This window comes from Ovis aries, chromosome 7 (genome assembly GCF_016772045.2).
Source record: "Ovis aries strain OAR_USU_Benz2616 breed Rambouillet chromosome 7, ARS-UI_Ramb_v3.0, whole genome shotgun sequence".
Taxonomy (NCBI): Eukaryota; Metazoa; Chordata; class Mammalia; order Artiodactyla; family Bovidae; genus Ovis; species Ovis aries.
In genome coordinates, this window is record NC_056060.1 from 6,591,137 (window position 1) to 6,618,900 (window position 27,764).

Here is a 27,764-nt window from a genome sequence, read left to right on the forward strand (position 1 = left end):
AGGCTACAGTCCATAGGGTCACAAAGAGTTGGACACGACTGAAATGACTTAGCACACACACAGGTCTACAATACCATATATTTATATATCTTGCTCCCTAACTTATCTTTCTAGATTACCTATCAATATCCTACCTCAAAAAAAAAAAAAAAATAGGGACAAAAGGGAGAAAGTGAATCAGAAATAAAAAGAACAAATGACAAACTGTTGCATGGAGGGAAAGTTAATGAAGATATAAGGAAAGATGCTAGCCAATATAAGTGTCAAAGTAATTAAAATATCATTAAAAACACTACCTCCATTTCAAATAGAATATTTCTCTTTAAAGTGAAGGCAATAGAGACATGGAAGGTTAATCCAAAAGCAAACTTTACCTGTATCACCACCTAGGTATCAAGAACATCAGTGATTCTCTAGAACAAGCAATAATGGCACACTATGGTCCATGGGCCAAATCCTGTCTGCTGCCTGATTTTGTAAATGACGTTTTAGTGGCGCACAGTCAAAACCCGCTCATTTACAAACTGTCTAAGGTTGCTTTTATAACAGAATAGCAGGTGAGTGGTTGCAATAGAGTCCGTGTGGCCCAGAAAACTTAAACTACTGATTATCTAGCCCTTTGCAGGAAATATTTACCAATCCTTGCTCTAGACCAGAGCTGTCCAACAGAGGTCTCTGTGATGATGGAAATGTTCGAATCTGCATTGTCTAATACGGAAGCCACTTACCACATGTAGCTACTGAGTACTTCAAATGTGGCTAATGCAACTGAAGAACTGAATTTTTAAATTTAATTGATTTTAGGTAATTTAAATTTAAATAGTCATTATGTGGTTAGTGGCTATAGTATAGACAGTGCAGCTCTAGATCAAACTCCTTATTTCAAGGGTAAAGTTATCTTTATCTTTTTCAAGCAGCAGAACTAGGCCTAGACTTCAAGTTCTCCAGTTCTGTGTCTTGTCTGCTAAACCAAGTTCCTTTCTGCTGTTTCCTGTGGTTAATTTTCAGTTCTTGACAATTATCTTTACAGAAGACCCTCAACGTCTGAGTAATCATCTTCTCTACCCCTTGAAGTTACCAAATTGCTATGAGAGAAGCTAGAGTCTTCAAAATAGGAAAATTCTCACTTATGAAGAGAAAGTCACTCAGTCATGTCCGAATCTTTGCAACCCCATGGAATGTAGCCTGCTGGCTCCTCTGTCCATGGAATTATCCAGGCCAGAATACTGGCCAGAAATACTGGCCAGGAAAATATGCTACAAATTTATAACAAAGTCAAAATGTAAAGATGTAGGATTGCCTGAAAAGAAAGTGAAAGTTACTCAGTCATGCCCAATTCTTTGTGACCCCACAGACTATATAGTCCATGGAATTCTCCCGGCCAGAATACCAGAGTGGGTAGCTGTTCCCTTCTCCAGGGGATCTTCCCAACCCAGGGATCGAAACCAGGTCTCCTGCATTGCAAGTGGATTCTTTACCAGCTAAGCCACAAGGGAAGCCCAAGAATACTGGAGTGGGGGGCCTATACCTTCTCCAGGGGATCTTCCTGACCCAGGAATCGAATCAGGGTCTCCTGCATTGCAGGCGGATTCCTTACCAACTGAGCTATCAGGGAAGCCCAGGATTTCCTGAAGTCATATATTAAAATAACGTAGAAATGCTTAAAGCACCTGTGAAGCAAAACTGATAAGGGATAAACTAAAAGGTAAAACTGTTAACCTAAAAAAAAGAAAAATCAGGATTTTAATATGGTGGTGGTGGTGGTTTAGTCGCTAAGTTATGTCTGATTCTTGCAACCCCATGGACTGTAGCCTGCCAGGCTTCTCTGTCCATAGGATTCTCCAGGCAAGAATGCTGGAGTGGGTTGCCATTTCCTTCTCCAGGGGATCTTCCCAACCCAGGAATTGAACCTGGGTCTCCTGCGTTGCAGGCAGATTCTCTACCAACTGAGCTACAATTAGAAAGAGTTAAATTTATTATATAAAAATTTAAAGTGTGATGTTGACTCTTTTGAAGATTTAATGTAGATTATAATGAACTAGCAGTATTAAAAATACAAGACTTGTCTTTAAATTAGCTTATCTAAATTCCTTTGGAATATGGTGTTTTCAGCTAGATACTGTAGAGCTAAAGCCAAGAAGAACTACATGATCACTATATTCTTACTTATAAATCACCAAGCTTTCTGGAAAGAGCCAGATAGTAATGATTTTGTGTGTGTATGCCGTGGTTTCCCTGTCACAACTACTCAGCTCTACTGAGAGAGCACAAAAGCAGTCACAGACAACACGCAAACAAATGAGCGTGACTGTGTTCCAGAAAAGCTTCATCCATGTGCACGAAAATGTGAATTCCATGAAATTTTCATGAAATATTCTGTCTTCCCCCACCTAGTCATTTAAGACTACTAAAAACTACTTTCAGCTATCAGCCACTCCAAAACAGGCAAAGGGCCAGAACTGCCCTGGAAGCTGTTTGCCAGCCCTTGCTCTAGAAGAGAAATGTGTTTTACACAGTGATATGGATTAACAATTCTGAAAATTCTTTACATTTATATGAGAGTTGGACAAATAAGTAAATAAACTGTGGATAAAAATAACCAGGTTTATCATTGTCAGAAAAAGAAGTTATAAAGAAACAAGATGGATAAAAGCTAGAGTGAACTCTGTGAAGCTGGATTACAGTCTGAGAAGACAGTTTTAATTTATGTTTATTTTAATATATACAGATAGACTAATTCATAGATATAGAAATGAGCGTACATGTATTAGTATACTCACATATTTCTCTGTCTTTACCCTCTGAAAGGGCCTAGAAGGAGTGACAAGCTGATAGCAATAAACATAAAAAGAGAAAAATCAGGATTTTAATATAAGTGTATTAATACAGGACCTAGGGCCAAAACTGTGGCACCTTTCAAAATTTTTGAAAAAATGAATTTCCCTGAGACCATGAGGCAAAAAGTCAACCGTGAGATAAAGGATGTCCTATGTGCTGTCATAATCTTTTGCCAGAAAAGCTAGGCCAAGAAAACATACTTTATTGTGTCTCTGCTGTACCAGAAATCAATCAGTATATATTTCAGTTAGAAACTAAATACAATACTACTTGGAGGAGTTAACACAGCGGGCCTAAGACTGCTCTCTAGAGAGGCCGCTTATGTGGTTGGCCTGCAGCTGCCATGTGAGAACCGGGCTGGCAGTCAGTGTCCAGCGCTGATATAAACCTTTCCCTAATTGCTGTGACTCTCCGTGCTTAAACTGTCGGCACACACAATGTGGTGTCTGCTTCTGGGAGTCTGGAATCTTGGTAAGTGCTAGGTAGAGGGTGCCCACATGACCAGCCCTCAATATAAATCATGAGCATTAAGTTTCTAATCAGCTTTCCCGGACAAAAGCTTTGTACTTATGTCACTATACTTTCACTGCTGAGGGAAAAGCAAACCGTACGTGGCCTCTCGTGAAGAAGAGTACGTAGTAGAGCCTGCGCACGGCTATCTCCAGACTCCACCTTTCCCTCTGATAATCCAACCATGTATCCTTACTATATTGCTGGAATAAATCTTACCCATGAATACCATACTTGGAGCTCAGTAACACCTTCTAACAAATTTCCAGGTATAGGGGTGATGTTGGGGGTGGGGTCCTTATATTCTATATTGCATATATGCAATATTCTATATTGCATTTTTCAGGATAGTCTAAAATCCTAATTTTCCTACTATGAATTTTTTGCCCTTATTTAAGTGCTTTCACTTTAAATGACCTTTTTCCTGTGCAAATAACCAGCAGGTTCATCACTTCAGTGACTCTTCCTGTTTGTTTTCTTCTACAGCACGATCACATAACCTCAAGGTTTTGTCAGTTCCTTTTTAATTTAAACATCTTTAAGATCAAAGAGCTTCTTTGATCAAAAGAAGCCTCCCTGGACATTAGCCTACCCATCTGGTACTATTCTTTTATTATTAGTTTATACCTTTTATTTCTGCAAGTCACAAATTCAATATTTTTCTTTCACATGACTATGTTCAGGCTGAAAACAGTAGAGATACATTTTCACAAAATTAAATAACAACTACCAGACTATTAAAAAATACCTAGAGACAGATAAAGTGGTATTAGCGAGAGATCCAAAATATTTTTTTACATGAATCTTGGTTTTATACTGTTGTTGTTGCTGGTAATTTCCTTAACGACTTTTCAAAGCGAAAAATTATTCCTGAAATCTATACTATCTACAGACAAATTTTCTCCTAAGGTTTGTCAAAAAAAAAGATAAGTTTAAAAATCTGAAGAATTTTAACATCTAGATTTGAAATTTAGTGTTACTCTAATAATTAACCTAGTAATTTTCCCCTGTTATTTTCACCACAGTAGTTTATTAAAAAAATGAGAAAAAAAAATACAACAACCCCCAAAGAAACAAGCAACTTAAGCTTTTACTCATTTCTTTGAAACTTCAAACTCACTAAGAAATTTCTGAGTTTAAAATTGTCTGGTTATCAAATATATCATCACTATATATACTCTTTTATGTACAAAGCAAATCATTTAAGACAATTGAAATTATAATGTATTATATTGATAGGCTGTGTTTACTCTTAGCCATTTCATTTTATTCTGATTTACATGAATTACACAATGAAGAGACAATGGAAACAGGATTCATTAGGAAATATATTGCTTTTCTAAACTATATGTAATATCATATACACTCGTGCCTCTAAGAAGTTTTAAAAATTCTTTGTCTTAAGGAATCACCTTAATTAGCAATTTAAAATACCTTCACTGTCTTCATTCACTTTTTAAAGAAAAATAAATAGGAACCTAATATGATGCACTATACCTTTAAATGGTTATTTGCAACAGCATCATGTAAGGGTAGAATTCCATCTACATTTTCACAATTAACATTAGCAGTAGCTTTTAACAACTCTACATCACTCCATTCGTTACTAGCTGCCTTATGAAGTGGTGTCCAACCTAAAAAAGGAAAAAAGAGAAAACAAAGAAGCTACTTACAAATCAATACTCAAGTAGTATCCTCATTATTAAGTTCATTTGCACTAATGGAATGAATATATATAGTGATTCAAATGTATATACTAAGTACTGGACAGGAAATAATATTGAAAACAGGCTATTTTAACATTCTCTGAGCCCACAGCTGCCCTTGAACATGGCCCTGTCCACCAGAAGGCCCAGGACCCAGCTCTTCCCACAGTGCACACACAGTAGACCCAGGACACCCAGGGCCCTGCAGCCAGAGACCCTGGAGCCCAGTTCTACCCACCAATGGGTGGGGACCAGCCCCAGAAATCCCTGGGCCTAAGCCTTGTCCATCAGCAAGCCTGCTCTAGCCTTGGGAATAGACTCAGCCACTAGCAGGTGGACACCAGCCCCTGGACTACAGCTCCACAGCCTGCTGTGACAGAAGGCAGTCTACCAACAAGCAGGCCAGCACCAGCCCTAGGACCAGCTGGGCCCAAGTTCTGCTCAGCAGTAGGCCAACATAAACTTTAGGTCCACTGAACCCCACAGCCACCTGTATCAAGAACTGGTCCCACTCATCAGCAGTCCAACACGAGCTCTAGAACCTGTGGGCCCTGCCTCCAGTCCCCAAGACCTGGCTCTGCTCACCAGTGGGCTGGCAGTAGTCCCAAGAACTAGCTTCATCCACTGGAAGGCAGGAAACAGCCCTGGGATCTCCTATATCCAGTCTCTGCCCATCAGTAAACAAGCACTAGTCCTGGGGTCTCCTGGGGTTCAACAGCCAACTGCCTTGTGACATAGCTCCACCAACCAGGCCAGCAGCCTCCACACAAAGCAGGGCAACCAACCCAACTGGGGACAAGCCAAGCCTACCAGACCACCCATAGCAGTCAGACTGACACAAAAGAAGGACGCGTGTAGCCCACAGAGTGGGGACACCTAGAACATACAGCGCTGGTAATCAGAGGGAAGTGAGCTCCTGGAAGCATAAGACATTTCCTATAAGAGGCTACTTCTCCAAGGCTGGGAAACATAGCAAACCTATCAGATACACAGAAATAAACTAGTTAGTTAGGCAAAATGAGGCAACAGAGTTTAAAAGAAAGAAACAAGATAAAGCCCCAGGAGAAGAACTAAGTGAAGTGGAGATAGGAAAACTATCTAAGAAAGAGTTCAAGGTAATGACTATAAGGACAGACAAAGAACTTGGGAGAAGAATGGATAAACAGAGAAATTAGAAGTTTTTAACAAAAAGTTAGAAAACAAAGACCAACCAACCAGAGACAAAGAACACAATAACTGAAATGACAGACTAACAGGAATTAACAGTACACTAAATGATATATAAGAATGTATCAGCAAGCTGGATGACACAGGAGTGGAATTCAAAAAGTAGGGACAGTTTAAGAGCTCTCCGGAACAGTATCAAGTGTGCCAATATTTTCATTATAGGAGTCCCAGATGAAGAAAAGAAAGAAAGGGACTGAAAACATATTTGAAAACATAATAGCTGAAAGGTCCCCTAGCCTGGGAAAAGAAAGAGACATCCAGGCCCAGGAAACAAGATCAAGACAGTCCCAAACAGGATCAACTTAAAGAGGACCACATTAAGACACATTGTGATTTAAAAGCAAAAATTTAAAGACAGAGAATATAAAAAGCAGCAAGAGAAAAGCAACAAATAACATACTAGGGAACTTCCATAAGACTCCTGGCTAACTTTACAACAGAACTCTGCAGGTCAGAAAGCAGTGGTACCATATATTTAAAGTGATGAAAGGGAAAAATGTACAACCAAAAATATTGTACCCAGCAAGGTTTTTATCAAATATGATGAAGATATCAAAAGCTGTATAGACAAGGAAGAGCTAAAAGAACTCAGCACCACCAAACCAGCTTTATGAGAAATGTGAAAGGGACTCCTCTAAGCAAAAAAGAAAAGGCCACAACTAGAAACATGAATATTATTATGAAAAGAAAAAGTTAATTGGTAAAGGCAAATATACAGTAAAGATAGTAAGTCAACTGGGTACAAAATTAATCGGAAGTTTAAAGATTTTAAGTTTACAGATTTTTCACTCATGGTTACCATGAATGTGTGTATAAGTGAAAAATCTACAATAGATATGCAAAAAAGAAAATGGAAACTAAATATAACATTAAAGATAATCATAAAATAACAAGAAAACAAAAGAAAAACATGAATAAAAAGAGAATTACAAAAATAACTCCCAAACCATGAACACAATGGAAAGAAGATCACATATATCAACAATTACTTTAAAAGTAAATGGACTAAATGCTCCAATCAAAAGACAAAGAGTGACTGAATGGATACAAGAACAAAACCCATATATATATATATACTGCCTACAAGAGACTCACTTCAGATCTAAAGACACACACAGATTGAAAGGTAGGGAATAGGAAAAGGTATTCCACACAAATGGAAGCAAAAAGCAACCTGGAGTAGCAATATCTGTATCAGATAAAATACTTTAAAACAAAAATTGTTATAAGAAACAAATAAGCACATCACATAATGACCAAGGAATCAATCCAAGAAGGTATAACAATTTAACATATATCTGTATCCAATACAGGATCACCTAAATATATAAAGCAAATATTAACAGACATAAAGGGAAAAATCGACAGTAACACAATACTAGTAGGGGATTCTGACACCCCACTTTCATCAATGGATAGATCATCCAGAAAGAAAACCAATAAGGAAAAACTCATAAATGACACATTATATTAGATGGGCTTAAACTGATATATATAGAACATTCCATCCCAAAGCAGCAGAATACACATTCTTTTCAAGTGCACATGGAACATTCTCCAGGAGAGGTCACATGCTAGGCAACTAAACAAGTATCGGTAAATATAAGAACACTGAAACCATATTGAGTATCTTTTCATTCATATTGAAATCACTATGAGACTAGAGATCAACTACAGAAATAAAACTGAAAAAACACAAACATATGGCAGCTAAACAATATACTACTCAACAATCAATGGATCACTGAAGAAATCAAAGAAAAAACAACAAACACGTAGAGACAAATGAAAATGAGGACATAATGATCCAAAATCTATGGGATACAGCAAGAGCAAGTTCTAAACCTCTACAGAAGAAAAGTCTCAAATAAACCTAAACTTATCCCTAAAGGAACAGGAGAAAGAACAACAAAAAATGTGAAAGGAGAAGGAAAGAAATCATAAAGTTCAGAGCAAAGATAAATTAAACAGAGGCCAAATAAACAGAAAAAAAAAAATCAGTGAAACTAAGAGCTGATTCTTTGAAAAGACAAAATTGAATACACTGTGGCCAGATATACCAAAGAAAAAAGAAAAGGCCCAAATAAAATAAAATAAAATATAAATAAAAATGTTACAATTAACAGCACAGAAGTGCAAAGGATCATAACAGATTACTACAAACAACTACATGCCAATAAAAAGAACAACCTACAAGAAAAGGAAAAATTCCTAAAAATATGCAATCTCCTAAGACCTAACCAGGAAGAAATACAAAATATAAACAGATCAATTACCAGTAATTAAATTGAATCAGTAATTAAAACTCCCAACAAAGTCCATATGGCTTCACAGATGAATTCTACCAAACATTTAGGGAAGAATTAATACCTGTCCTTCTCAAATTATTCCCAAAAACTGCAGAGGAAGAAACACTTCCAAATTCACTGTACATGCTCAGCATCTCCTTGACACCAAAATCAGAAAAAGATATCACACACACAAAGGAAAATTACAGGTCAATGTCACTGATGAACATAGGTGCAAAACTAAAATTTGCAAAAATTTTAGCAAATCGAATCCAACAATACATTAAAAGTATCATACACCATGATCAAGTGGGATTATCCTAGGAATGCAAGGAGTTTTCAATGTCTGCAGATCAATTAATGTGACATACCACATTAACAAAATGAAGAATAAAAATCGTATGACCACACAGATGCAGAAAAAGCTTGTGATAAAATTCAACACCCATTTATGATCAACTCTCCAAAAAGTGGGCATAGGGGGAACGTATCTTAACAAAATAATAAAGGCCATATATGACAAACTACAGCTAACATCCTACTCAACAGTGAAAAGCTAAAAGCATTTCCTCTAAGATTAGGAACAAGACAAGGATGCCCACTCTCACGTTTATTCAACCTATTATTAGAAGGTCTAGCCACAGCAGTGAGAGAAGAAAAAGAAATAAAGGAATCCAAACTACAAAGGAAGAAGTAACGCTGGCACTCTGCAGATGACACGATACTACACTAGAAAGACCCTAAAGATACCACCGAAAAACTACTAGGGCTTGTCAATAAACTCAGTTAAGCCGCAGGATACAAGATTAATATACAGAAATCTGTTGCATTTCTACACACTAACAGCAAATGATCAGAAAGCAAAATTAAGGAACTTTCTCATCTTCAACTGCAACAAAAAGAATAAATACCTTGGAATAAACCTACCTAATGAGGTAAAAAACCTATACTCAGGAAATTATAAAATAGTGATGAAAAAACTGAAGATGATACAAACAGTTGAAAATATAAGATATACTGTATTAGAAAATTAATAGTTAAAATGACTATACTATCCATGGTGATCTAAGATTCAATGTAAGTCCTATCAAAATACCAATGGAATTTTTCACAGAGATAGAGTAATTTTGAAACTTGTATGATAGCACAGAAGATCTTAACTAGGCAAAATAAACTTGAGAAAAAAGAACAGACTGGAGGAGTCACATTCCTTGACTTCAGATTAGACTACAAAGCTACAGTAATCGAAACAGTCTCATATGGGCAGAAAAAGAGACACACAGATCAATGAAACCGAACAGACAGCCCAGAAATAAATCCATACACTTATGTCAGTTAATCTATGACAAAGGAGGCAAGAATAAACAATGGAGAGAAGACGGTTTCTTCAATAGTGGTACCGGGAAAAACTGAACAGTTATATGTTTAAAAAAATGAAATCAGAATAGTTCTCACACTATATATAAACATAAACTCAAAATGAACCAAAGAACCCAATGTATGACTGGAAACCATAAAAGTCATAGAAGAAAACATAGACAAATGCTTTTTAAGTAAATTATAGCAACACTGTTTTGGATCTGTCTCCTAAGACAAAGGAAACAAAATTAAAAAATTAAAAAATGGAATCTAGTTGAACTTAAAAGCTTTTTCACAGCAAAGGAAATCATTAACAAAAAGAAAAGAAAATCTACTGAATGGCAGAAAATATCTGCAAATGATATGACTGGTAAGGGGTTAATATCCAAAATAGATAAACAGCTTATACAACTCAACATCAAAAAACAAACAGGCCAATCAAAAAGTGGGCAAAAGACCTGCACAGATGTTTTTCCAAAGAAGATATACAGATGGACAACAGGCACATGAAAAGATGCTCAACACTCATAATCATCAGAACAATGCAAGTCAAAGCCACAATGAGATATTATCCCACTTAGGTCAGAATGACTATCATCAAAAAGAACACAAATAGTGTTCACAAAAAGAATACCAACAAATAACAAATGTTGGTGAGGATACGTAAGAAAGAGAGCCCTTACACTCTGTTGGTGGGCGTGCAAATTGGTGCAGCCACTGCAGAAAAACAGTATGGAATTTTCTTAAAAAAAAGAACTCCACATGATTCAGCAGTTCTACTGTTGGGTATATATCTGAAGAAAACAAAAACACTAATTCAAAAAGATACACGCACCCCCATGTTCACAGCAACATTATTTACAATAAGCAAATGAGTACTGCTGCTGCTGCTGCTGCTGCTAAGTCACTTCAATCGTGTCTGACTCTGTGCAACCCCATAGACGGCAGCCCACCAGGCTCCCCCGTCCCTGGGATTCTCCAGGCAAGAACACTGGAGTGGGTTGCCATTTCCTTCTCCAGTGCATGAAAGTGAAAAGTGAAAGTGAAGTCGCTCAGTCGTGTCCGACTCTTAGCGACCCCATGGACTGCAGCCCACCAGGCTCCTCCATCCATGGGATTTTCCAGGCAAGAGTACTGGAGTGGGGTGCCATGGCCTTCTCCGAATGAGTACTACTTGGCCATAAAAAGAATGAAATTTTGCCTTCTGCAAAAACATGGATGAACCTGGAGGGTATCATGCTTAGTGAAATAAGTCAGACAGAGAAAGATAAATACTCTGTTATCACTTATACGTAGAATCTAAAAAATAAAAGAAACAAGTACACACAACAAAACAAAACCAGATTCCTGGATACAGACAATTAACTAGTGGTTACCAGCGGTCAAAGGGATGAAGAGAGGGGCAAGATAGGGTAAGGAATTAAAAGGTATAAACTACTATATATAAAATAAATAAGCTCAACGATATACTGTACAGTACAGGGAATACAGGCAATATTTTATAATAACTAAGTGGAATATAGTCTATCAATTTTGAATCACTATGTTGTATACTCGAAACTAATATATTATAAATCAAGTATATCTCAATAAAAACATAATCTTCATTTTTTAAAACAAATTAATCTCATCAAAATACTTATTGATACACGTGACAAATGACTAACAGAACACAAGCTATCATGGGACCAAGTAAGCACCAATCATGCCAAATTGTTTCAAGTCAGATATTAAATTAGAGTAAAGTCACGGGAACATTTCATGCAAAAATGGCGCGATAAAGGACAGAAATGGTATGGACCTAACAGAAGAAGAAGATACTAAGAAGAGGTGGCAAGAATACACAGAAGAACTACACAAAAAAGATCTTAATGACCCAGATAACTACGATGGTGTGATCACTCACCTAGAGCCAGACATCCTGGAATGTGAAGTCAAGTGGGCCTTAGGAAGCATCACTATGAACAAAGCTAGTGAAGGTGATGAAATTCCAGTTGAGCTATTTCAGATCCTGAAAGATGATGCTGTGAAAGTGCTGCACTCAATGTGCCAGCAAATTTAGACAACTCAGCAGTGGCCACAGTATCGGAAAAGGTCTGTTTTCATTTCAATCCCAAAGAAAGACAATGCCAAAGAATGGTCAAACTACTGCACAATTGCACTCATCTCACATACTAGCAAAGTGAACTTCCAGATGTTCAAGCTGGTTTTAGAAAAGGCAGAGGAACCAGAGATCAAATTGCCAACATCCGCTGGATCATGGAAAAAGCAAGAAAGTTCCAGAAAAACATCTATTTCTGCTTTATTGACTACGCCAAAGCCTTTGACTGTGTGGATCACAATAAACTGTGGAAAATTCAGAGAGAGATGGGAATACCAGACCACCTGACCTGCCTCTTGAGAAATCTGTATGCAGGTCAGGAAGCAACAGTTAGAACTGGACATGGAACAACAGACTAGTTCCAAATAGGAAAAGGAGTACGTCAAGGCTGTATATTGTCGCCCTGCTTATTTAACTTCTATGCAGAGTACATCATGAGAAACGCTGGAGTGGATGAAACACAAGCTGGAATCAAGATTGCCAGGAGAAATATCAATGACCTCAGATATGCGGATGACATCACCCTTATGGCAGAAAGTGAAGAGGAACTAAAAGCCTCTTGATGAAAGTGAAAAGGAGAGCGAAAAAGTTGGCCTAAAGCTCACATTCAGAAAACGAAGATCATGGCATCCAGTCCCATCACTTCATGGGAAATAGATGGGGAAACAGTGGAAACAGTGTCAGACTTTATTTTGGGGGGGCTCCAAAATCGCTGCAGATGGTGATTGCAGCCATGAAATTAAAAGACGCTTACTCCTTGGAAGGAAAGTTATGACCAACCTAGATAGCATATTCAAAAGCAGAGACATTACTTTGCCGACTAAGGTCCATCTAGTCAAGGCTATGGTTCTTCCTGTGGTCATGTATGGATGTGAGAGCTGGACTGTGAAGAAGGCTGAGCACTGAAGAACTGATGCTTTTGAACTGTGATGTTGGAGAAGACTCTTGAGAGTCCCTTGGACTGCAAGGAGATCCAACCAGTCCATTCTGAAGGAGATCAACCCTGGGATTTCTTTGGAAGGAATGATGCTAAAGCTGAAGCTCCAGTACTTTGGCCACCTCATGCGAAGAGTTGACTCATTGGAAAAGACCCTGATGCTGGGAGGGATTGGGGGCACGAGGAGAAGGGGACGACCGAGGATAAGATGGCTGGATGGCATCACTGACTCGATGGATGTGAATCTGAGTGAACTCTGAGAGTTGGTGATGGATAGGGAGGCCTGGCGTGCTGCGATTCATGGGGTCGCAAAGAGTTGGACACGACTGAGTGACTGAACTGAACTGAAGATCATCTGACCTTCCTATTTATATCTTGTATTGTCACATTTCTCTTTAGAAAGACATGTGAACAATCAATCTGAGTTTTTTCCCTCTGGAATTTCTTACACAAGTTTTTTGTGTGTGTGTGCTTGAGAAAAATGTTAGAAGATCAATTTAAAAATGGAGCTTTAAGATAAAAACATGACCTGGAAGAAAAAAAGGCATATTATCAAGAAATAAGAAAAGAAGGGACAGGGAAAGAGGAAAATTTGGCATTCCCTATAACGTTAAGCAACGATTTTAAAGCCTCCAAGGAAAATGCCTTAATAAAGCTTCTTTATTGAAAAATGAATGAAAATAAGTGAATGCTCCCAAAGATATATTAAAAGCTGTTTCCATGGTTATTTTTGCAATTGGTGGGAACTAAGATAAACCATAAAATATTATAAAAAGAATTTTCAAAGTGAGCTTCTATATAACAGTCAGGATCAAAATGGGGGAGGGTGGGTGAAATATATATATCAGTGAGTTCAAATTATAAAGACATTTACAATTTAAAAATCCAAACCTGCATTATCTTTTAGATTCACGTCTGCTCCAGATTCTATTAGAGCTTTCACCAGAGACAAATGTCCTCTTCTGGCAGCCAAATGAAGCTGGCTTTCCCCTGTGGCATTCCTCTCATCGATCCCAGATGTCTTCCTTTCTGTAAATTTGCCAAGCAAAACTGAGTTTTCTGCCAAGTGCTGATTATTATGAAGGATCTTAGAAAATACAAAGCAACCTCCTAAAAACACCCTAAAAAGCATGCGCTACACACAAAGTGAAAGTCGTCCGTCATGTCCAGCTGTTTGCAACCCATGGACTGTAGCCTGCCAGGCTCCTCTATCCATGGAATTCTCCAGGCCAGAATACTGGAGTGGGGCGCCAATCCCTTCTCCAGGGGATCTTCCCAAGCGAGGCATCGAATCCAGGTCTCCTGCATTGCACGCAGATTCTTTACCATCTGAGCCACCAGGGAAGTCCCACACAGAAACATACCTCAATTAATATTATAATTGCTGTTGCTATTTTAAAACACAATTCGTGAAGAAACGGTAGAGCATCTGAGCACGTTAACGCATTCTAACTGTTGTTCACTCTGTCCTAAGCTTGACTGAGACAAATAAGACTTGCTTCATTTCTATGCTCATTTCACTCGGTAGTTCATAATCCGCTTTCTACATTTATTCTCATATCTCAACGAGTGTGTCTCTGATGACAAAAGATGTCAAGAACCAAACTATGGCCTATTGAGCATTTCATTTTTCTTTCACAGAAAATTCAGAACAATATTATTATCTAAATATTTTTATTTCTTTTCCTTACATCACAAGTTAGAAATACTAAAAACAATAAAATTTTTCCCTAAACTATGCTAACATTATATAAAGAAAACAGATGACACTATCTCTTCTTTTGAGTGGCCTGCAGCCTTGGGGAATGAGAGACATGTAAAAAACTACATGAAAATCTGATTAAGTGCTACGAGAGAAACATATTAGTTTCTTGTGGTTCTAGAGACCAGAAATCCAACACCAAGGTGTCAGCAGGGCTACAATTTCTCTGGAAGCTATAAGGAAGAATCCTTCCTTGCTTCCTCCAACTTAGCTTCTTTAGCTTTTGGCCACATTGTTCTTTTGCCTGGCTCCTCACATTATCTTCTCTTTCCTTGCGTGTCTCAAAGCTGTCTCCATTGTTCTTTTATAAGGATACTTGTTGTTAGATTTGGGTCCCATTTGGAAAATCCAATACAATTTCCTCATTTCAAGGTCCTTAACTATATCTGCAAAGATTCTTCTTCTAAATAAGGTAATATTCACTCTTTAAATGCAACAGTATCATAGACTCCAGGGATTAGGACATGGACATGGGTTTTTTGGGGGCCACTATTCAATCCACTATACTACTACTACTGCTGCTAAGTCACGTCAGTCGTGTCCAACTCTGTGCGACCCCATAGACGGCAGCCCACCAGGCTCCCCCGTCCCTGGGATTCTCCAGGCAAGAACACTAGAGTGGGTTGCCATTTTCTTCTCCAGTTTTCCTTTAAAATTGGAGGAAGTTACAGTTCAGTACACACAGGCAAAGTCATACCCGACTCTTTGTGACCCCATGGACTGTAGCCCACCAGGCTCCTCTGTCCATGGAATTCTCTAGGCAAGAATGCTGGAGTAGGTTGCCATTCCCTTGGAGGTATGTATAAGAAGCGCGTTAGTTTACATGAGAGGGAGACAATGGGGAAAAGTTCCAAAAGGATGCCTAGTATTCCTACCTCTTACTCTATCAACTTTTTCTTACTAATCAACTTAGCAGGGCTTAACACTTGACCTGAAGTAGTCCAGCCTATGGTTCACCACAGAACTAGCTCCAAGAATTACCAAAGAATAGCCATTTATCCATATTGTCAAACACACAGAGTTCATGTATCTGACAGAGACACTAGTGGCCATGCTTCTGTAATTCCCCTTATGCTAAAAGGGCTCAGTGAAAGTTCTCAGGGATCTGACACAACCCAGACCTGCTGCCCCGACTCAACCTCCTTGCTGTCTCTACTGTTCATCGTATCCCCTCTAACATAACAAGCAGACAGAAATATGGCAGTATATTGGAAGACTAAGAGATTCTCAAGTGGTGTATTGTAGTAAAACCACCTAACAAATATAGCCGAAATAATCTTATAAATTAGTGAATGACTAAAAAAATAAAACAGTAAATATGAAAGTGTATATAATTCTTTGAAGGAGAGTGGATTGCTAGAAGTGGTCATGCAAAAACCTTGTCCTTATATAGTACAGAAATACAAACCTTGGCTGCAGGTAGCTTTGGAGACAGTTTTTCTTTTTCTGAAATTCTGAATTTTTTTGTGTGATTGGATATTAGTAGGCATATGAATTTCTGAATCTGGTTTTTCTTTTTTCTCTTTACAATTTCTTACACCGTTTTCATCTCCATTGACAAATTCCTCACCTGAAAAAAAAATTTTTTTTGAAGTATCAGTGTTGTCTTTCTCCTTACTGGTTATAGGACTAAGCAAGAGTCTAGTCATATAATTGTTCCACGTTTCTGTTCCTTTCTAGACTGCTTTTTTATTTAAAGGAATGGAAGCCTTTAAAAATGTTTTCATACAACAAACGTAAATTAGTTTCCTGGATGCAATTTCAACAGTGAATCACTAAAATCAATGGAGCTAACATTTTCCTGCTATGAAAATGTTGTTAGGTTTCTTGACATCAAGTAGGTGCTATACTAAAAAGAAAGCTAAAAACTCATAGAAATACTTTTTTAACTTCTGTCAATATTAATTTAGTACCTTCTTTCAAAGAAAATACCATTACTTAACTAACTAATAGTATCTCCAAATTGTGATCCACACGTCCTCATTCTGATCAGTTTGGGCAGAGGTTAAGTAAAATTCAGTTGGAAATTTCTATGAAATAACTAAATCTATAGGAAATGTGTACAAATTGAACAATACTAGTAATACCTGGTTTGTGAGAAATCTCCCTCTCTTCTCTTTGACTAAGTTGTGAGATGTTGCTCAATTCTTCATTGTCAGTAGAATGAAAACCTGTATTTTGTATGGCTTTGCTCTCTTGTCTCCTTTTTTCAACTTCAGTTGTTTCCATTACTTGAGAAGGAACACCTCTGGATGAAGGCCTATTTGAAGGACTTGTTTCTCGGCCTGTGTCAGTATAATTCCTTTTAGTGTCTCCTTCCCTATTCACCTTTTCCACAATATGTCTATCTGTTTGATTCATTAAAGGAGTTAGTGTGCTGGGGCTATAATCCTGAGGATTCTTGATCAGCTTCTCATGACTGGTCAACTCTGAAGCTTCCTGTGTCGAGAGTGTTCCTATACAAGCCAGAGGAGTATGTTCAGGACTGCCATGTGAGTGATCAAAAGAAGTTCCATATAAACATTGCTCATAATCTGGAACATGTTCAGAAACTATTATATCATCTGAATTAGAAAAACGAACAGCTTCCTGTTGTGGAAGTATGGTTAGGCTATCTGCTTTTAACTCATTTTCCTGTGGAAAATGGTCTTGAGAAGGTAAAAATTGTTGAAAATCCATTTCTTCTCTATTTGTTTTATTTTCTTTATAATTATCATGGTTTTTGCCACCTGAAGAACTTATCACCTTTTTAGATATTACAGTCTCCTCAGAGGCACAGGAATCACCATGATCATCATTATTAAAGTTTTCCTTTATAAAGGATGGGGAAATTTTTTCCCACTTGAGGCTCTCATCTTTTTGACTTGAGTTACTGTGTTCATGAGATTTATAAGGGCTGACGTGCTCCTGGTCTTGGAGAGTATGAGGCTGCTGATCTGTAGTAACAGGTAGTAACTTGGTTTTTTCGTGTAGAGAAAGTCCTAAGAGAGAAACAGCTTCAGGTTGGTCAGTGGATTCTACTTCCATACATTGTATTTCTTGACTGTCTGATAAATCCAGGCTTTGAGTATGTGTCTCTCTGAGAATTGAACAAGTTTCAACATCATTACACAAACCATTTTTCAGGCCTGATAGAGCTTGGCTGAAAGGTTTACAAGACTTTTCTGGAAGGTCATCAAGGATTTGGAGAGCTTGTTGCTGACGAGTAACTGATCTGCTTCTCCTTCTAGAAGAAGAGACAGCCACTGTCTTTCTTGGACTGCTTTCTTGGCTTGTATCATCCACTTGAGTCCTTTTATGCTGTGCATTTCTTCTTCCTTTATCTTTAGACACACTTGTGCTGGGATCCTCAGCACTACGGAGATTGTCCTTTCTGAATCCTATAGAGTGTGCCTGGTTGAGAACTGATTGTTTCTGCTTGGATTTACCAATTCTCATGTTTGGGGAATCTTTTTGATAACGTTCATATATATCTGTATTTATAAATAAACTCTTTCTGCTTCCTTTATTGACTTCTACATGTTCTGGCTTCTGTCTGTTGGAATTTTCATCACAAACAAACCCACTGTGATTTTTAGAACTGAATTTTGGTTTCTATAGAAACAAAATACATAGTTAGCTTTAACTGTCAGCTGTAATTCTGCATTCAATTCATTCTGGACTGGAGAAAAAGAAAACTATTATTCCATTCAACCTTATAATTTGATCTAACCACAGGGCCTGCTAGGATATATACAACCTGATGTATATTTCAGAAAAAAATAGACGAAAAGCAGAAAGACAAATGTAATAGATTCAAATTCCATATATGCGCTAATTGTTATTTTTTCCTGTACATTTTACTTTGTACTTGCCAGTATTTTAGCACTATCAATCTTATTACCAAACATAATAAAAAATTTTAATCAAGCTAATCTGTATAGGCTTTTAAAACAATCAGATAATTCCTTCATAAGGAATCTTTGTAAATATGCTTTAAAACCACTCTCCTCTCCCATTTGTTACAGAGATAGAATTAAGAGTTTCTTCCTCTGGCATCTGTGAGCATCATAGTATGCTTCCACATAGGGTAGTGGAAGAAGGGATTTAAAAACAAAAAGACAGATAATGCAACCAAGTAGGCGTGTACGGAAAGATTACTGTGGGCTGACAAGACTGAGACAGGAACAGGGCTTCCTCTCACACATCACAACGGAAGCATCAGATGGGAAATAACTGCCCACCACGTAAAGTTCAACGGGCTGGATTAGCACCTTTGACTCTCATACTGTGCTCAGGCCAGAGGAAAGTCAACATGGCTGATAAACCTCATGGCTTTATAAAGAGGAGAAAGAAGTAGAAATGGTTACCAATACATTAGTGTGCCCACATACACTACATTTACTCAACTGCTTCCCACACTAACAGCCCAGAACCTTCTAGTCTCATGTAATTATTCCAAAGTGTCTAAAAAGCAAAGGCGAAGTCACTGTTCCTGATGAATGTTTAACAGTCTTTCCCCTCCAATGATCAATAAAATAACCCACAGGTATGCTCCATAAACATGTTCACTGCTGAACAGAGAGCTACCTTGTGCTGGTGTGCCTCCTCTCCATCTGAAGGGTCAAGGCTATTCTTCTGAGCTGTAAACAAAAAGAGAAAATCAAAGAAAACAGCCTCCAGAGGTCAGACTCTAGGCTTCTAAAACCACAAGGCCCTTGCCATGAGCAAACCAAGTGGAAAAAATAAAATTACAAAAACACATTTTGTTAAAATTGGCACATATAACATTACATAATTTATGATTTCCATATTTATTATAAACCAAATACTATCTTGAGAGAGCTGAAAACACTTCTGTAGGAAAAGCAAAACAGACCCAACAACATAATGCTGAAGATGGGCACTGAACTCGGTATTTTTATATTCCCAACAGTTATACTCAGATATGCAAGTGTACAAGCTTTTATAAGGCAAAAAGTCTTTCATAATGAATTGTATCATTATCACTTCCTAATACATCTGCTTACTAAAGTTGAAGGATACATGATTAATATACAGAAATCCGCTGCTTTTCTATGCACTAATAGGGAACTATCAGAAAGAGAAAGTAAGAAAAAAACAATTACTTACATTTACAATCTCACCAAAAAGAATAAAATACCAAGGAATAATCTTAACCAACTTATACTTTGAAAACTATAAACATCAGTGAAGGAAACTGAAGATGATACATGGAAAAGAGAAGATATACTGTGTTCTTGGACTGAAAGAATACTATCAAAATTTCCACGCTACCCAAAGTAATCCACAGATCTAATGCAATCCCTATCAAAACAGTCACAGCATTTTTCACAGAACTACAAGTAATCCTATAATTTATGCAAGACCACAAAAGACCCTGAACTGCCAAAGCAATCTAGAGAAAGATGAACAGAGCTGGAGGAATCATGCTCCCTGACTTCAGACTACACAAAACTACGGTGATGGCACAAAACCAGACACAGACTGATGGGACAGACTAGAAAGTTCAGAAATAAACCAGTGCAGTTATTTTCAACAAACTTGTGACAGAGGAGGGAAAATACAATGGATAAAAGAAAGTCTCTTCAATAAATGGTACCTATGATAAGCAGTGAAACTGGACAGCTATGTGTAAAAGAATGAAATTAGAACATTTTCTCACACCACATACAAAAATAAACTCAAAATGGATTAAAGACATAATCGTAAGAACAGAAACCACAAAACTTCCAACAGAGAACATGGGCAGGATGTTCTTTGAAATAAATCATTGTAATATTTAATATTATTTTGTTACATTATTATATCTGTTTCCTAAGGAAACAAAGGAAATGAAATAAAAGATAAACAAATGGGACCTAATGAAACTGAAAAGCTTTGCATAGCAAAGGAAATCACTGACAAGACAAAAAGATGACCTACTAAATGAAAGAAAATATTTGAAAATGATATGACCAATAGAGGTTAGTGTCCAAAATACATAAGCAATTCATACAATGCAATATAAAAAAAAAAACTAAAAAAATGGACAGAAGACGTGAATAGACATTTTTCCAAAGAAGATATACAGATAGCTAACAGGCACATGAAAACATGTTCAACACTAATAATCACCAGAGAAATACAAATCAAAACCGTGGTGAGATGTTACCTCACACCTGTCAAAATATCTGTCATCAAAAAGTCTACAAACAACAAAAGCTGTTAAGGATTTGTAGAAAAGGGATCCCTTGTACACTGTCGGTGGGAATGTAAACTGCAGCCACTGTGCACCGACTCAGTGGACATGAGTTTGAACTGGGAAACAGTGAAGGACAGAGAAGCCTGGCGTGCTGTAGCTAATGGGGTCGCAAAGAACTAGTCGGACATGACTTAATGGCTGAACAACAACAGCAACAATGGAAACCAGTATGGAGATATGGAGACTGCTCCTAAAAAGAAAAGCAGGGCTAAGCTATGACTGCACTTCCCTGGTGGCGCAGTGGATAAGAATCCACCTGCCAATGCAAGGGACACAGGTTCGATCCCTGGTCTGGGACGGTTCCACATGCCGTGGAACAGCTAAGCCCGAGGGCCGCAACGACTGCGTCCATGCTCTGGGGACTGTGAGCTGCAACTACTGAGCCTGTGTACCGCAACGGGTGAAGCCCACACGCCCGAGAGCCCACGCGCTACAGCTACTGGGCCAGCGTGCTGCAACCGCTGAGGCCCGAGCACCGAAAGCCCGCACTCCGCAACCGGAGACTCCATCGCAACGAGAAGCTCGCGCACCGCAAGGAAGAGCAGCCCCTGCTCTCCACAGCTAGAGAAAGCCCGCACAGAGGGCAGATGAAGACCCGCCGCAGCCAGAAGTAAAATTAATTAATTAAAAAAAAGAAACCATGATATGATCCAGCAATTAAACTGCTGGATATACATCCAAAGAAAACGAAAACATGAATTCAAAAAGATACTAGCACCCCCATGTTCATAGTAGCATTATATATAATACCAAAGCTATGGAAACAACCTACCTGTCCATAGCAGATGAATGGATAAAGAAGATGGAGTATATATTCATGCAATGGGATACTACTCAACCATAAAAAAGAATGAAATTCTGCCATTTGCAACAACCCAGAAGGTATTATTCTTGGTGAAATAAGAGAAGGAAAAATACTCTATATTACCACTTATATGTGGAATGTAAAAAAATAAAACAAATCAATGTATAAACAGAAACAGACTCACAGATACAGAAAACAAAGTAACAGTTACCAGTGGGGAAAGGGAAGAGAGAGGGGCAAAAAAAGGTTTGGGAATTGAGAGATACAAAATACTATGTATAAAATGAATAAGCACAGGGATATAGCCATTACTTTGCAATAACTTTAAATGGAGTATAACATATAAAAATACTGAATCACTACATTGTATACCAGAAACTAACATAACATTGTAAATCAACTATACTTCAATAAAATATAAACAATTCTTATATAATCTCTTTGAAACTGAAGTTTAACTTATCTGCTCCTTTGCTGTTTAACTTAACAGTGTAATGATGAATGACAAGGCAAAAGTATAGCCCTAAGGAAATATTCTTCAGGAATGAAAGTAAACAATCCTGACCATATTCATTGAAAAAGATGCAGCCAAACATAAGTTACAATTTATAACTCGTGTTGTTCAGTCAATGGATTATGGGGGGAAAACCCAGAACTGTATAAAAGTTTCCTGTTTGCAATGCATATCCTGGGGAAAAGCACATTTAGTATTATCTTAGTTCCTTTAGAGTTCTTCCATTTGGTGCATTTGCAAATGAAGCCAGAACGTCACTGGATGGGTTTTCTCAAAATTTTTGAGGAAAATCAATTTAATTTCTATAATTCTAAGCTTGATTTCTGTAACTCTCTACTAAGACTCTCTACTAAGGATGACATGGTTGGATGACATCACTGATTCAATGGACCTGAGTCTGAGCAAATTCCAGGAGACAGTGACAGGTCAGCCTGGTGTGCTGCAGTTCATGGGGTCACAAGGAGTCGCACACGACTGAGCAACTCAACTACAACTGCTGACATGATGAACAGATGTAACATAGCAGTTTAAGTTTACCTGATGTAAGATGGTTTTGATGTTTAGGAACAAATCTCTCAAGGAGACGCATCATACGTGAGTCTTTGGCCTCATCTAAAGCACACTTTCCATTGTCATTTCTAAATAAAGGATCAGCTCCATTCAAAAGAAGTAACTCTGCCACCTAGAGGAAGATTGTTTTATGTGAGGAGCCCAGACAAAAAGTATATTATTATTATAAACGTATGCTAGCATACAACTCTAAGCAACATCAAATATTTCTTTCCAAATATTTGGAATTTACCAACCACACAGAGTTTGGGTTTACCTGTAACATCATTGCCCAACAACAAAATTCAATGTAACTGCTACTGAATCATAATCTGTTGCTGTACATATGACTTCTCTTACCAAAAAAAGAGAGAGGAAGCAAGGAAGAGGGAAGAAAGCGGGGAGGGAGGGAGGGTGGACAGAATGTCTGTGGTTTAACTGATGATGAAATGGAGCTAGCATACATATGGGGAACTTGAATTACATTCTGCACTAGTAAATGCGATTTTAACAGGTTCCAGGAGATAGTGTCTTCTCCGTATTCCTTTGCTGCTGCTCCTCCTCCTCAGCGTCAGAGAGAAACCAGTAAACTCTTAATCTGTTACTACTCCTCAAGTAGCCTCCTCTATGAAGCGCTCCCTGACCTCCTCACCCACTGATGCCCTAGAGAAAAATGACCTCTTCCTTCTTTTATGTACATATTTTATGTCCAATATATGCTATGTTATATTATACTCAGCTCTTATACCTATCTCTCTCCTATGTTTCAAGTTTTTTGAGGGTGGGACTCTGATTATCTTTTAAAATTAATATTTTTGGATAGGAAATCAATAAATATGGCTCAGAATACAGAAGGCTCAGAGAAACAGACAATGAAAACTAAGTTTCCCTTCTCTACCCTTGTACTTCAGTCATCTAATTATTTCTCCTAAGTTAGCCCTAGTTACAGTTTCCCCTGAATTTTCCCAATAGGTCTAGTCCAACAGGTATATATGTGTATATCATAAATGTGTATATATGTTGTTTCTTACACAAGTGGGCCTATAATATATACATTTTTCTGTGCTTTAGGTTCTTTCCTGCCTACCCTACCCTGCATCAGACTCTGAAAACTGTTTCAAATCAGATAGATTGAACTTCCTCATTCTTTCTAGCAGCTGAGTAATAATTTACTTTTTAATATACCTATATGAATGTATTAATGCTACAATTTAGAAGACTCTTGAGAGTCCCTTGGACAGCAAGGATCTCAAACCAGTAAATCCTAAAGGAAATCAGTCCTCAATATTCATTGGAGGGACTGATGCTGAAGCTGAAGCTCCAAAGCTTTGGCCACCTGATACGAAGAGCTGACTCACTGGAAAAGATCCTGATGCTGGGAAAGACTGGATGCAGGAGGAGAAGTGGATGACAGAGGACGAGATGGTTGGATGGCATCACTGACTCTCAATGGACATGAGTTTGAGCAAAGTCTGGGAGATGGTGGAGGACAGGGGAGCCTGGCGTGCTACAGTTCATGGGGTGAAAAGGAGTCAGACATGACTAAGCAACTGAAAAACAACAACCCTACTAATGGATATTTAAGTTGCTTCCAAGTTTTCGCAACAGATATATGTCTTAATCATCTTTATATTCCCAGTGTCTATTTCAGTATCTGGCACAGACTGTATGTTTAATAAAAGAATGAATGTTGGTCTAGGAGGATGTGTGAAACAGGCTTTCAAGAACGTTATACTAAAAGAAGCCTAGATTTCCATGTAAATGTATGGAATGAGAGAAAAGGTCAGAATTTCTATAAATTTTAAGCATCTAAAAATTATATATATATATATTTATATCTATATATATTTAATATATATTTCCTTTTACATATATATATTCCCTTTTACCGAAAAAGCATTCTATGAGAGAGAAGTGCCCCATCACACACAGGGATAATATAAGCTAAATCCTTTAAAAATTAAGATTCAGAAACTTGATGATTCTGCTTTTCAAATGACTTTATTATGGGAGTTTAACTATCATGTGAATTGAATCGCCAGTCTATGTCTGACGCAGGATGCAGCATGCTTGGGGCTGGTGCAAGGGAGAGACACAGATGTGTATGACTTTTGGGGAGGGAGGGAGAGGGGTTCATGATTTGGGAATGCATGTAAGAATTAAAGATTTAAAATTTAAAAAAATAAAAAACTAAAAATTAAAAAAAAAAAGAAAGAAAGTAATAGTAGGTATAATTAAATCTATAATTCATATGCCTGGATCTTCACATACTGTTCAGCAATACAAATGGAAAGCATATTGCTTTCTTTCAGGAAAAGTAATTCCATAAGTTTGTTTATCTCTGGAGGTTTTATGTCAAATAATGAAGCATGCAGTATGAGAGTATCTGAGGATCAAGGAACATGAAAAAGAAGACAGGAGGAAGGGAAGAGAGCCTCACTTCTCTGGAAATCCGGGATGGTTACCCTAAGGGAGGGAATACATTACTCTGGCAGTCTCTGTCTTATCCACTGTCCAGTGGATACTCTCTATCCATATACTCTATCGACACCAACTATCCACATTCACCAATTTCCTCTATAGCCTGCTATCAGGACTTCTGAAGCCTACTTATATTATACACTCTTTAACTTAAAAAACTCTCTCTTCTCACCAAATGGCAGTAAATAATTTATTTCCATGGAGTTTTTAACCCTGTATTTTAAACCTGTATTTGATTCTGTATTAGTTATCTGTTGCTACCTGACAAGTTACCGCAAAACTCAGTAGCTTAATAATAAATATTTACAATCTCATAGTTCTGTGGGTCAGGAATTTGGGAGTGGTGGAGGTGGTTAGTTTTGCCTCGGGGCCTCTCAGGAGGTTGTAGTCAAGAGGCTGGCTGGAGATACAATCATCTCGAAGCTCAACAGCACCTGGAGGACCCGTTTCTAAGATGGCTCACTCACGTGGCTGTGGGCAGGAAAAGGCTCAGCGCACTGCCAGTGCACCTCTCCATGGAGCTGCTTGAGTGGCTGCTCGATATGACATCTGGCTTCCTTCAGTTGTTGAACGAGTGACGGACAGAACAAGGAAGAAGCCACGATAGCTTTCAACCAGGTCTCAGAAGTCATATAATGTGTTGCTTCTGCCACATCCTATTTGTTAGAAGCAGCTCACTGAAACTGCAGCCCACACTCCTGAGGAGAAGACTCAGGTTCCACCTTTCGGACAGAAGAGTGTTAAAGAATCTGTGGCTATTTTAAGGCCACCACGTATTCTTAACTGGAACAAGCAGAGCCATTTCAGTAAGTGGTTGGCCTCACAATCTCCACTTGTTTAGTTCATCAAACAGTAGACCCCTGAAGGAAATACTTCTACTGAGAGCTTGCCCGTAGCTTTTCACCTTCAACAACATTATTGACTCTAGTGCTTTTTTTCCTCCTTCTAGAATCAGCTGACTTCTGTGCTGCTGAACCACTCTGACTCCACCTTGTCAGCTCTACTCCAGTCCTTCCCCTCTCCTTTCTGCATGACTGCACTTCAGCCTACTCATAAGGAATGTGCTCAAGCCAGATAAATTCACTACCAACTCTGCCTTCATCAGATGTGAAAGCTGAAAGAATGCCTTTTGCTGACACAGATGGTTAATGGTCATGAGACCCCAGGAGGAGGAAAGCTCCCCCGTTCCAGTCAGTGTGGATGTGCTTCTCACTTGGTGGTCAGATTCTAATTTTAGCTCTGGCCCCCTTAAATCCCCCTGGACTCCTTTCTGTGGTGTGGAGCACAGCTGTGCATGCCTCTGGATTGCTCGCTGCCCAATCTTGCCAGTATATAAGTTATCCACAATAAACGTCATGATTGCACTGTATGGAACTGCTTTGTTAATAAAGCTTTGTTTTACAGACTCAAAGTTCCTTCTCAGTTTGGAGGATATTATTTCAAATCTCTTCCTTCCAATAAATCCCTTGTGTAAGAAGCCAATAAGACAGAGAATAAAATTCTTTCAAGACTTGAAAAGCCAATATTTTGACTATACATTCCTAATGGGTATAAACAAACAAAAAGCAATTCATTAGTAGTTCCATTGTTATTACTATTGTTAATAACAGAAATATCACTAATAGTAATATTGTAAATAAAATGTACAATAAAGAAATAAGTTAATGTATTAAGACACAAATGCTTAGCATAAAAGGAAAAGAGACACAAGTAAAAAGTAAAGTTATTATGAATCTATAATATTAAGTTTGAAATGGAAATATCAGTAAGAACTCATGATTTTTCTTTCTAAAAGTATGATTTCACGGAAAATGCCTAAAAACAATGACGTCCAATAGCAATGAGCACACCTCGCACCCAAACTATGGTCTCTAAATAGATTTTCCATTAAAACAGCCACTTACAGAAAATACGAAAAGAAACCATAAAAATCAGTCAAATCCAGAATTTCGGAAACCCCAACCAACAAATTACCCAGGCTCCAGAAGAGAGAGAACACGGGAAGAAACATTATAGATCAAAACATACTTAAGAGACATAAAAAACACATGTAGTACATAGACCCTGACAGGTCCTCATTCAAACAAAATTTTTAATAAAAACCACTTTTAGATAATTTGGGAAAACTTGAATATGGACTGGGTATTATTAAATGGTATTAACAAATAAGTTTTATTAGGTAAGATGATTAAAAAAATGTGGGTGTGAGAAAAAAGTCCTTATCTATTAGAGATGTAGGTACAAGTATTTATCGGTAAAATGGTATGATGTCTGGAATTTAAAAAAAAATACTCCCAACAATGACAAAACACTATCCATGGTCCCGCCTACTATGCAGTATGACTTTTTATAGTGCAATAGAATAGACAATCAAACTTTATAAGACAGCTCACTCCAGACACAAATGGAATGGATAATCAACATGTCTGGGGATATCTTTTTA

General features: G+C 37.9%; 2 protein-coding genes across 5 annotated transcripts in view; one reads left to right on the top strand and one right to left on the bottom strand.

The window, feature by feature from the left end:
* LOC105615606 (collagen alpha-1(I) chain-like) overlaps positions 1-27,764 on the top strand; it is a 102,146-nt gene that overhangs the window by 55,672 nt on the left and 18,710 nt on the right. For 3 of the 4 annotated variants that reach the window (XM_060418754.1, XM_060418755.1, XM_060418751.1), the window contains one exon: positions 26,271-26,732. The exons of the other annotated variant lie outside the window; for it this stretch is intronic. The gene's annotated coding sequence lies outside the window, so the exon portion shown is untranslated. Of the gene's footprint in view, positions 1-26,270; positions 26,733-27,764 lie in introns of those variants that run through there. 4 annotated transcript variants of the gene reach the window in all.
* The window catches only part of ANKRD31 (ankyrin repeat domain 31), a 132,833-nt gene that overhangs the window by 44,060 nt on the left and 61,009 nt on the right, over positions 1-27,764 (bottom strand). Inside the window, exons 13-18 of the mRNA XM_060418743.1 lie at positions 22,829-22,973; positions 19,298-19,350; positions 16,816-18,322; positions 16,137-16,298; positions 13,858-13,995; positions 4,846-4,982 (exon numbers count right to left, since the gene is read on the bottom strand). Of these exons, the coding sequence (XP_060274726.1) occupies positions 4,846-4,982; positions 13,858-13,995; positions 16,137-16,298; positions 16,816-18,322; positions 19,298-19,350; positions 22,829-22,973 (2,142 nt within the window). The remainder of the gene's footprint in view (positions 1-4,845; positions 4,983-13,857; positions 13,996-16,136; positions 16,299-16,815; positions 18,323-19,297; positions 19,351-22,828; positions 22,974-27,764) is intronic.